Genomic DNA, 12,331 nt, shown 5'->3' with positions numbered 1-12,331 from the left:
TTTCAAGCACAAAAGAGATGGAAAATGTCCACCATTGAGATTCTGGATTTGGAAAATCTGCTTTACACAGTCTTCTATTCTCAGTCAGTGTTTTAAATGCCTATGGACATCTCTTTAGCTACAGAACATAGTGTGCAATTCATTCTCTAGCTTGGGAAGGAGAGAAAAGACAAATCCAGTCAAATTCATTCTCCCTGCAATCTCTTCTGATGTTCTGCATCCACAGTTACTGTAGCTATAGCCAGTTTATGCACTGATTTATGCTGTCACACCCTACGTATTGCTCAGACCCTTCCAGGTGCTGAGCAATCTCAGCTCAAGTCACAAACCGTTTCTTGCTGTGTAGTTGCTTTTCCTGAAGAGTTTATGCCTGTGGCTTTTGCTGATCTGGGACCAAATGCTGTGGCTTGGTATAACTGAACAGACAGACAGGCACCCTCAATGTCAGGTCACTGCAGCTGCAAAACCAGACCAGACAGCCCTGTGTCCACCCACTTGCCATGACTTTTTCAAGAATTCATTAAAAATATGTGTGTGGCAGTGCTGTTAATCAGGTCCGGTATACACAAGCAAGCTAGTAAAATCCATCAAATGACAGATAAGCCAGACAGGCTAAAACCAAAGGTTTCAGCAAAGCATGTTTGAATCAGTAAGAATCATGAACTGCTACACCCTCAATCAGCGCTGTCTGATAATATTTTACTTGCTCTGGGTTTCTGTGTTTTAATGAGCAAACAATGGTGTTTTGTAATCCTCATGATTTAAATACATAGCCCCATGTTGTGCTTCTGTAGCTTCTTCCTCAAATTGCATTGCATGCGTTAAGCAAGTCTTGCGGCATCCTTCAAAGGGTGTGAGAGTTTCAGTGAATTTGTTACATAAAGGTGAACCTAGAGACTTGTCCTATGCAGAGTAGAGAAGAAATAAGGGCAGTAGTTTTCATATACCCTTTTCAACAGCGCATAGTACAAAGGTACAGTTTTCATTTTCCAAGACCCTTACAGGACCCTTAAGCTCCTATCAAGCTTACTTCATCGCTTTCACTGAAATAGGGAACATCAAAATGAGTGTCCAGGCACAAGTTCACCTGGAACAACGAAAGGCATGTTGTAGGCTTGATTTCCTGATATCGGCACAAATCTGCACACAGACCCTAGTTTTGCTACAGGGTTTGGCTAAAACGGCATGACAATTCTTTCACAGAGCTGAAAATAGAAGCCCAGATGGTGGCCTCCCAGTGACATCCTCTGATCCCTAGACAACCATCCTTTTGTTTCCTGATTAAATTTTTTTTTCCTGGCATGACCACCGTGCCACACATCCAGCCCTGTGTTTGCTCTGCCGTGTCCATTTCAATCCTCACAGAGCCAATGGTGGGAAAGACAAAGGAGCACCACCATCTTCTCTCCTCCTGTCCTCTTCTAACAGGGACTGTTCTTTTTGCCAATACAACTTACTTCCTTCCTACAGCCAACATTTCAGTCAACATTTAGATTGCTCTTAGTTTTTGTAGGTCTCTGTCTTCTATTTTGTACCAAGATGCAAACCTACACAATTTCATGTGATTTCATGCCAGAAAGATAAGAAATGGCAGATTGTTTGATTCATGTGGTTAACAAAATATTGGTGAGACTCATCCAGAAAGTGACAGGTCCTCAATGTAAGAAGGCTGTGCTAGGGAGTAGACTGGAGCTTGGGTTTATGAAGTCCTGGTCTAGTCCTACAAGAACTGCCTGGAACTTTTCTAGTACCTACATGTCTTACTATCTAGATCACCATCACCATAATGCCTGTGCTCCTCCCAATAATAACACTCCCTCTCCCTCTCTCTTTGCCTTTCTTGCCAATCTATAAGAAAAGATGGACTGATAATTTGAAGTAAAGCTTTTGTGTGTGAGTGTCAATGGAGAGCAGCTGTGTATCAATGCTTGCCATAAGGCATATAGATGTTACCTTGTCATATACAGTTCATCAGCTGTGCTAACTAGATGCTAGATGTCAGGTCAACAGACCTGAATTAAGTGAATTTGCCCACTGATTTCAGTATCAGTAAGTAATCCTTGCAACTAAGCTGAAAGAAACAACCCAGCTGCAGCACAGCCCAAAGTGTCTTCCCCATTACAGGAACTGGTCAAGCCTATCTAGCCATGAGGCTGGTGGAGTTAGATTTTGTTCTCATGGAGGAGATTTAATAAAGCTCAAAAAAAGGAAAAGTAAAGGCAAAACAATCAGAATGTAGAAAACTTGATATCACCTCTTCAAAGGTTTAGGTGAAGCACAAATACTGAGTTCATCGCACCCATCTAAAATGCTGAGCTTATCACAGCCATCTAGTAAAAGGCTAAGGTCATTTATTTCTTTGGCACCATTTAAATACTCAGTGCTGCATTTTCTTTTTCTTGTTTCTCTCTGTCCAGTATTGTTTAAAGATTTAAAAATTAAATTAATCAGCATCTTGGAGCATAAGTTTGCTCTATTGTGAAATTAAGGTGTGACTCACAGTAGCTGCATATCCACCTTTGAGGCTGGACTAGCTTTGTTATTTTTGTGTGTTGTTTCTTTCCACGCTGGTTTTGCAGAAGGACTTGTAGCCACACAATATAATGAGCTGAGAAATGGCAGTGCGTCATCCAGGGTGTGGCTGAAGAGCGATGTCGCAAAGAGAGATGGCAAGATTACAGGGAGGATCTGAGCAGGATCTGGAGGAGGGTGAAGAATGAAATGTCCTGCAACAACAAAAATAACCATTTGTGTATTTTATGTATGTAAATCAAGAGAGAGGGGGCCCTGCAAAGTCTGATTTACTTACTGGGGGAAAATGAGGGGTAAAAACCAAACATTTCAAAGCACTGGCTGGAAACAGACACACAGATGCATATGCATATAGCTAAAATGGGACAAACTCCCTCAGTAGTAACAGTACACCCAGCAGCCAAGTGCTGCTGCGTAATGGTAGCTGTGGAAAGTTATGGTTGTGTCCACTCAAAGTGTGGCACCGCTTGAACTTCTTCAGCTAGAAACAAGTACTTATGGGAGCAGTAGAAATTATGCTGCCTGGTTTCCTGTGGCTCTGTATTTTGTGGTTGATTATCCGAGGCTAATAAGGGGCAAGAGCTGAATAAAGCTTTTCCTGTGGTCAGGGCATCCTGTGTGGATTCTCTGGGGTCTAATAATACAGTTCACCTTCCTCTTCTGCCCTTCCTTCAACGAGGCACTAATTTGGATGTCTGTCTTCTGCACAAGTGCCAGACTTTCAGAAATCCGTCCAACCTTTTTATCTGTAAGGGCTCTGTCTCTCTGGCAAATGTGTCTGAAGCTGGCCAGCTTACTCCAAAGCTGCTGTGGCAACATATACATAGATACATCATCAGCTAAACCTCATTTACTTAGGAAGCCAGGATTCATTTTTAAAAAAAAATCACCCCTTACCTGAAGCAGTAACACTGCTAACATAATCTGTGTGATGACCAGGCCTGCTTTAGAAACCCAGGGGTGAACTCCTGAGAGTTGCTTAGCAATTAAGCAAGTGGCATCTTACACCAGAAGCAGCAACCAAAACCACAGGTCTTACTGCAGAGGTTCACCAGTGCAAGCATGGCATAGGAAATATAAAAATATAATGCTTTCCAAAAGGGTACTGACAGGAAATACCCCAGGAACAAAGTGCAGAGGGATGGACCTTTGTGTTTTCATTTAAACAGGAAAGGTAGATGGAAACCAAAACAAATGAAGCTATACTTAAAATAAAGATTACTATATTCTAGGCCACCAAAGGTTGTAACACCTGACCTAAGAATGGGTGGGGATGTTTGGGATAAAGGAAGGGAGGCGTGGAAAATTGTGGACTTATCTAGATAAGTTTCACGGAATGAAAATAAACAACCAATATCTGCTAAGGGGTATGCAGAATAAGTCAAACAAGACAGTCTGGTGCTTTATATATTTTTTGGTGTTCATGGAGAATTGGGTCTGCCAGAACAACAGGCTGTCACGGAAGCGTGCTTAGTGTAGCTTCTACTTGTTTACCTGACCTCTGAGGTTAGTGGCAAAAGCTCTCATTGACTGAAGCTGGTCTTTCTGTGCTAGTTGCACCCTCAGCAGAACAAAGAAGGAGCTGCACGGCTCAGTGTTGGGCCAGAGAGTGTTGTCAACTGGCTACAAGACATTGACATACCACAGTGAGATGTTTCCCTGAGTACATGCCACCTGGCAACATTGCTTTGAGATACAGCATTGTTTTAGGAATCAGGCCAGTTCCAAATCTGTTACAACTCATCCCAAAAACAGTCAGTTAATGGGAGTCTGTTTATCAAAGCCCTCTTGTTGTTGTTGCTGTTTTAAGAGGAGAGACAAACCACCAGTTCTCTGCTAATATTAATGCCAAAGTCATGTCATGAAGGATGCCATGGTAGATGCCAATTATCGTTTCTCAGGGACTTAAGAAATGGTACAGATATATTTCCGTGCATATGTGTGTATAAGTACTTTAGGGGACTCCAAAAGCTTATCCTAAAGGTATAGTCTTGCAAACTGTTGACCATTCTGGCTCCAGTCCATCAAAGCACTTAAATATTTGGTGAACTCAGCAAGACTCATCACATGCTTCAAGCACTCACATCCATAAGCACTTTGTTGGACCAGGTTCACAGAGGCTGCACTACAGCCGCACCTTGCACAGGAGAAATCTCCACAAACTAGTTGTGGTCTCTATGGCTGGCATGTCCATTTGCTTCCTCACAGACTGCCACCAACAGGCTACATCAACATTCACATTGTCTGACCATGCTAAAAGGAAGCAAAAAAATGCTTCAGTGGCTTCAGCATTTCACTTCAGTGAAACTTCTCTAACGGGGACACGCAAGGTGAAAGGGAGGCAGTTTTGCATGAAGTGCTGTAGAGAAAAGATTTCCCTTCCCAGAATCAGCAGTCTCCGGACAGCAATAAATCCAGTCAGGAACACGCTAAAATATAAAGCAATTCCTAAAATAAACAGTTCGGACTTCAGACCGTACGATAGGCAATTAGTATGTTTGAATAATTGGGTGTAACTATAGGCAGAGAGAAGCTACAACACCAGATGTGCATATAAAGCTAAACATAGGCTTTACAGGATCTAATCAAATCAGTCCACCATCTGGTATGAGAAGGAAAATAATGTGACAGACCTGGTCAACATGGGAAAACAGCACGAATTTCTGGACAATGAGCTTAAGCCAAATCAGTACGTTACATGAGTCAGAAATGAAAGCATCCATAAAATGGATTGCACTAGTTCAACTAAATCACATCTGATTGTACTAAATTAATACCTTTTGCTCCTATGAATTGGACCTTGGGTGACCTATCACAGATAACAAGCTGGGAATATTGAGAAATAAGTATGTGCAGGTAGAGTAGCTCATGGCAGACAAAGGTTCACATACACTCTTCTCTCCATACAAAATAAATCCTACCCACCGTTTTGTAAGAGCTGCAGTGAGTGGATCCAGCTTCATTTTAGCTACCTTGGGAACCAGGACCTGCAGCAAACAGAGACCTGCTGGAAACAGAGGAAATGGCAGGGTCCTGGGGGCACGTCTAGGTGGTGGTAAGCCTGTCAGGCCAGAAAAGGGGTGTTCACTGGGCTAAGCTTAGGACTCTGATGGTTTAGAAACCCTGAGCTGCGATGTTGTGTTTGCATGCAATGGGGCAGCTGGCCATGGCAGCTCTGGCCCCAGATGTGGTTGACTTTGCAGTGGCAGATGAAAAACATCACATAACACCTTGCAGACACTCTGGGAATGCCCTTGCTCACGTCCTGTGGCCCATTGTGCTTTGGTGGCTCTTGGTCATCTGTGCTTAGGTCCACAGTTTGTTGTGGGATGAGGGCTACGTGTCAGGGAGAGGAAGCCTGGATGTCTTGTGGGGCTTCTAGATCCAAAGCATGCATCGTACAGCAACTCTGATAGCAGGGGATGGGGCTCAACAATGCAGTGGCTGTTACAGTCCTCCACCCCTGCCATGACACCTTGGGCTGTCCTGTGGGCACAGCTTCATAGTTTTCCCCACTTGAGTGAGGCAAACAGGAAGCCAAAGTCAATCCAGCTTAACCAAAAGCAGAACTTGTTGCGCTGTGACATTTTGATTGGTAACACAACTCTGGGCTGCCTTCTCTCCCTCTTCCATTTTGTGCTGCATCCCGGTACCAGCAGCCCAGACATGTTGCAGACAACTGCGCAAAGGCTGTACAGCTCTGCCATTTTGATCAGTTTGTGTAGGACTACTACAGGCAGGGAGAGAGGAGAGCCTTAAGGAGGTGACAGCAACTTTATTTGATTTATGGGATTTAGCTTTTGATACAAAGCTCCACCTACTTAGCAGCATATGAGCATGTTTGTGGGTTTACAGATTTACTTCAGTGCTCCAGCAGACCATCTTCCCATTCAGCTACTCCTCTGGAAATAGTTCAAGTCAGTGTGTTGTGCACATAATTGATACTGGCTTTCCCAGCCTCCAGAAGTCATATTAAAAAGATAGGCACAACTTGAGGGGAGGGATGTTTTTCTGGCTTAAAGTGAGAGGATTTGGGGGACACTATGTGGCTACTCCAGCTGAGTTTTCCGCACATGCATTTTTTTTATGGTGGGTGTGCGTGCAAAACATGTCAGAAAAAAGCTCTCAGGGGAGTTAGGAATCTGTCCAGCATGTGGCAAATCCCCAGCATGATCCAGCCTTCCCTCTCCATGCTGCTGTCATTCCTAGGATCCCCTTCTACACAGGCACTTCTGCAGCAGGAGCTCGCTGAGGTAAACCGGGGTATTTAGATAAACGGTTGAGACACCGGCTTTCACAGAGGGTCAAAACCAACCTCAAACAGCACATGGGGATTGAAAGCAAACCTGGTGCTCAAGGTGAAGGGCAGGGACACCCTGCGTCCCACACGTTGACTGACCCAGTTCCCCTTCAGGGCTTGCTGTGACTCACTGGAGCTGGTTGGAAGACATTTTCTTTGACTGCCAGTCCTGCATGTCACCATGGAGTCCAGCGCCTTTTCACAGGGGGATGTTAAAATGAATGTACATTTCAACACTCCTTCAGCTCACCTCATAGCCCCAATAACAACAGTGTAATATTTTAAACTGCTTTTGCAAGTCTCCTTTCTACAGGGCAGTTGAAAGGATATAAAAGCATTTTAACAATTTTATAGATCGTCTCCAGAGTGCTTTTGTGATGTGGGAGAACAGAAGTTTTGTTGCCATTTGCCCGTGGACAGCTGCCAAACTCACCTGTCTCCACCGAGCCTGTGAGGGGCATATCATATCTCTCTGGAAACTCTGCAGCCAGCCCTGGATGGCTTCTCACTTTACTCAGCCGAAAAACATGTTGCTCAATTTAACCCTTTGCCCGTGTGCTTGCCTGGATGTGTTACTCAAAACCGGCAACTTGTTCCGTTTGGGCTTAAGGAAAGTAATTGCTGCTAGGTGGGTTTGGAGAAACTTAAAACCAGGACTTTCTTGTGAAAAACCTTCATATATGTGAAAAGTCTTCTGACCCTGCAAGTCATCCTACTGACTTCAGTCAAGCCTCGAAGTGCCCACAACTCTCCTTTTGTCACTCCTTAATCACAGTTAACCAGCCTCCAAATTTGACCCCTTTTTAATAGGCTCCGATTCGACAAGGTACTTAAGAATTTGTCTTTCTGACTAAAGTTTTACCAGCGTAGTTGCATGTTCAAAGTGAGGCATATTTTAAAGCATCTGAAGCCAGAAAGTGGTGTCTTGATCCTGTGTATAAAATACAACAAAGCTAAGGATTAGAAGAGATCTTCTTACGGGTCACTTAATTTTGCAGGGTCCTGCTTCTAATCTCAAAAATGGCCATTAAAACCCTCCCATATATACAGCTGACACAGGAGAAATGAGCAGCTATGTTTATTAATGTTCAGGAAATATTTGCAGATCCTTGAGTGGAAGGTGTGACGGAAGTGTAGTGTAATCTACTCCCGTATATATGAATTTCTCTTTTTCCCTCCCTACAAATGAATATTTACGTTCTCCACCCTCCTCCTCTCCTGGAAAGAAAAGTGCATAAAATTATTCCCCATCACATTCTTTCACTGAGTTGGCAAAATACAGAGAAATACAGCGAGTTTAAATTATGGCATATGCAGGCATAGCTTATCTAAGATCAAGTGTGCAGATCAAAATCAACAAAGCCTCACAAAAGAAAGCCCCAAAAGGTCTTTCATCTGCCTGATCCCATTTCCCTGCCTACACCTCTCTTTACCCTACTGTAATGTATTAGTTCTGCTTTAGTTTCTGCTCTGCGCAACATTTCTGCTTAAGAAAGATTCTGTTGAGTCATTACCAGCATCAGCCAAACAGGCTTTTCAAGAATGGAGGAGAAAATAAAGGCTGTGGTTTTTAAATTAATTCCATGCTGCTTAACCCTTAAATCACTAGTGGCTTCCAGACTTCCAACCAATTTAGTGCTGAGCAGAGTATGCAGCTGTTGTGCCCAAGATGAGAGCACTGTCAGTGCTTCTCTTGGTGACCACACCACAGAGAGAGACCTTCCACAGCAGCATCGACTGCTCTTTCCTAGCAGCATATTAGATAAGGGAAAAGGCAAAGATGCTACTGGTGGCATGGGGTCCGGCTGGCCGGGTGGTGCCTGCACATCCGTCGGACACAGCTTCTCCCAGGGTACCTTCCCCTCAACTAAAGAGTGTCAATATTTACTCAAGTTGCTGTTTGACAGTGACTCATCCCAAGGCAGGCTTGGCACCGACCACCCTGCACCCGGCAGGGCTGCAGTGAGCAGCCCCCATCCTCCCATGCCCACACACCCTGCCCTGCCCACCCTTGTCACTGCTCAGGCAGCACCAGCCATGCAGCTGAAAGCACTCAGGAAAAAATCGTAGTGAAGGGCTATACTATCTAACCCTTACCCTAAATGCTCCTTCCTTGCTGCTTGAAAATATTGCCTCAGATAACCCACACCCACACCAAAGAAGAGACAGGAAGAGGGACTTTTCTACTAGAAGACAGTAGTCATGAAAGCAGAAATGAAAGAGAGATGAGCACATCTCTTCCTTCATGAGGTAGGAGAGGTACTCCACTCCTCCTTCCCACAGCAGGTTGTATATAGGAGAGAATAATAGCAGTTGCCAAAATGATATAACTTGAATAATCTCCTGGTACCTTGAGGTTTGGGGGGCCCCCAGGGGAGTAGACACTTGGAGTGAGAAAAGGCAGAGGAGGGGAAAGTGGATAAGGTGACTTTCTTTGCTTCGGTTTTTAAAGCAATCTCATCCTGCTAAACTTTCAGTCCATGCTGCCAATGGATATTTCCAAAGTTATCTTTGCACAGAAAAAGGCTGGAATCCTTCTCTCTCTCACTCTCTCATTCTCTCTGACTCCCTTCTTATTGAAAGCTCAGTTTAGATCTGATATCACTTTAAAAGGTTTGCTATCACTTTATTAGACCCACTGGGACAGATCACAGTTTTCAGAGGCTCAGAGTTTCACAGCAGATAACTGTAAAGTGAACCATCCAATGTTCTTCAAAATGCTCATTTTTCTTGGGCTCATCTGTTACACAAAGCTGCACTGTATTCAAGCATCCTTAGAAGTGATCCCAGTTGCTTACAGGATGCTGGCCACAGTTTTGCCTTTACAGCAAACTAGAGCAGTCAACAGTCCCCAGCCCATCCCACTGGCTGATGCTAAGGTGAGCAGGATGCCATCTGCAGTGACAGCAAGCCTTACCAGAACAACAGGATAATGCCTGCTTGGGGGCTCCTCGATAGAGGCCAAGATTTCAAAAAGCAGTGGAAAATATAAAAGCAGCATCCCTTTAAAAATCCAGATTTGCCTTTCCCTGCTTAAAAAATAACTAGAGAAGACTACTCTGCCTAAGGACTATGCCTTAGATATTTCAGCTGGAAAGAAAAGAAATGAGAGGAGGGATTAGCATGTCAAGCTTCCTATAGAACTGTTGTTCTTTTTTTTTAATGAAGTCATTGGTGTTATTATGTGGTTTTTAGTAGGCTATCCTCTTAACAATGCATGGGAATAAACACCATATCTGGTAGGATCTCTGACTGTAACATGTATCACAGAGGCATCTATTTACAGTGTGAAGGGAGGGGAGCTGTTTCATTTCCCAAGACAGTAATGGAAAGCATGATGTCCTACAACTAAGGGTGGTGAAGCACTGGGAGAGGTAGTGGGAAAAAACACTCACGATAAACCAAAGAGCAAAAGAGAGTTTCAGGGCAGATATTTGCAGGATGCATCATCACCGAGAGAAGCTGGCAACCCAGGGAAAAGGCTGGGAGACAAAATGGCTGACTCAAGCGGTCAAGTGCTCGGGCCACCAATGTCCTGCCATTCTACTGCCACTTCACATGGCTTTACACCCTTCCCTGTGGCTGTAGCTTCATTCAACCTTCCTAGAGCAACAGGCTAGACAAAACTCAAAGAAACTAGTGGTCCTCAAACACCAATGCTCCCTGCCAGGCTTTATCCTCCCAGAGCTTTTGGCCAGAGAGAGCCTCTCACCAGAAGCATGTGCAACCATTTGACACCTCGTCTGCTTTCTGATTCCTTAACAGGTCATGCAGATGGACCAGAAGCTAGACGGCATCCTGAACACACTCCAGGCTCAGTTCGGGGATCAGCCACTGGCACAAATGTCAGGGCCAGCCACCACACCTGTCAGACAGCTACAGACAGCCTCAGATTCCCCCCCAGTGAACCAGAAAATCTGAAAGCCAGAGGACAGCCAGATGCCACCCTCCTATTCTTTTACATCTGGTTATTTTTAAGTCTTGGTGTCCCAGGATTCAGCTGTGTCATGGGTGAAACGAAATATTCTGCTGTAGTAGATTAAATTAAAAAATGAGAAGAAGCAGCAAAAAGCCAGTCACGACCCTAAGAGAGCACATAAGTTTTGCACCTGTTTTATTAGCCATTGTTAGCTAATCTTTGTCAGCCTATGGTGGTCCCAGGCAGCTAGCCCCATTTAGGCTGACTGCACACGCGCAGGGCACGCTGTTGAGGTAAGCATCCAAGTAAGGATTAGGATGACCCATTTGTGGGCATGGAAGGGGAAAAGGACTGGTTTTTTGGCATTTAATCACTAAGTTTAATGCTCACAGCATGCCCAAAAGGGGGAAAAGAGCCAGCATTTGAACATGAAACAAATGGAAATCAGTGAACAGGAAAATTAAACAGCATGTTTTGACTTCTACCAAGCAGTGAGGATCATAAGAAGGGCAGATTTATATGCTAGTGCGAATGACAAAGTAAAGACAACAGGCTACTGATTAAAAATATGGAAGTGTACACAGGCTGGTTGACATATGAAAGACTGAAGCAAAGGCTTCAGCTAATTAAAGCAAAGGGTTGCAAATGAGATGAGATGCATGTTGGAACAGACAGGCAAGAGAGATAGTATCTGCGTAGGCTTACTGCACAAGAACACTGTAATAGCTATCAGCTACGCTGATGACTGTTATGCAAAATATTCTCAAGCTTTTACCTTCATTCAGCAGTGGTTGTTGACTCCAGTTGCCTTAATTTTAACATAATAAACCTGGATGGTAATTGGCTGTGAAATATCTGTAAAGCTTCGTTCAAGTCAGTGAGTAACAGGGAGCTGCAGGAGGAGTGCAGCTGTGATTGAGAATGGCAGGGTTTCTTAAAGAAAACAAAAATACGCATACTGCTGATGAAAGTTAATCACTGTTTAAATAAACTGCTGTATATAATTTTAAATGATAGATTTTTTTTTTCTTTGTAATGTCGAATGCACATCTGGCTGCTATGCTCTCACTCTGAAATGGACCTTGCCAGGCACTCCAGAAAAGGGACAATACGACTCTGTTGCTAAATATGTAAATAATAAACCAAGCTTATAAGGGTGCAGTGTTATTTACTCAAGTCTTTTTAATATATTTGCATAACCAACCATTTGAATGAGCAGAAGTCTGCAGAGCAAAGACCTGATTCCTGGGAAATCCTAAATATATTCTATTCCCACTCATAGCCATGGAAGCAAAGCCTGCACTGCATTTAAAAGCAACCTGAAAGACTGGTCCCTTAATAAGCATTTATTTGGACCAATGACTGGTCCATTTCAATGTAATCAAATTAGTTTCTAACTATTACCTGTCCCTTTAAAACTCTTTCCCAGGTTTGTGTGTCTGGGAATTCAAGCTTGGAAAGAGCACAATAAGACTGATTCCAATCTTTAGATTGCAGGCGCGTCTTAGACAGAATATTAATGATGTGAGAGGCAATAAAAAAAAAAAAGCAATGTGGTTTTAATTAAATCAGCTGACAAG

The 12,331-nt window shown here is 43.6% G+C and overlaps 1 protein-coding gene across 3 annotated transcripts in view; it reads left to right on the top strand.

Annotated features, from left to right (window-relative positions):
• LOC104044040 (potassium voltage-gated channel subfamily KQT member 1) overlaps positions 1 to 11,912 on the top strand; it is a 437,069-nt gene extending 425,157 nt beyond the window's left edge. For all 3 annotated transcript variants that reach the window (XM_064461907.1, XM_064461924.1, XM_064461916.1), the window contains exon 7: positions 10,598 to 11,912. In XM_064461907.1, coding sequence (XP_064317977.1) covers positions 10,598 to 10,753 — 156 coding nt within the window. In that variant the 3' untranslated portion in view covers positions 10,754 to 11,912. The remainder of the gene's footprint in view (positions 1 to 10,597) is intronic.
• Positions 11,913 to 12,331: the final 419 nt, after the last annotated feature.

The sequence above is a fragment of the Phalacrocorax carbo genome, chromosome 1 (assembly GCF_963921805.1).
Source record: "Phalacrocorax carbo chromosome 1, bPhaCar2.1, whole genome shotgun sequence".
Lineage (NCBI taxonomy): Eukaryota > Metazoa > Chordata > Aves > Suliformes > Phalacrocoracidae > Phalacrocorax > Phalacrocorax carbo.
The sequence above is the reverse complement of the archived record's forward strand: the minus strand, read 5'-3'. Positions and strand labels throughout refer to the sequence as shown.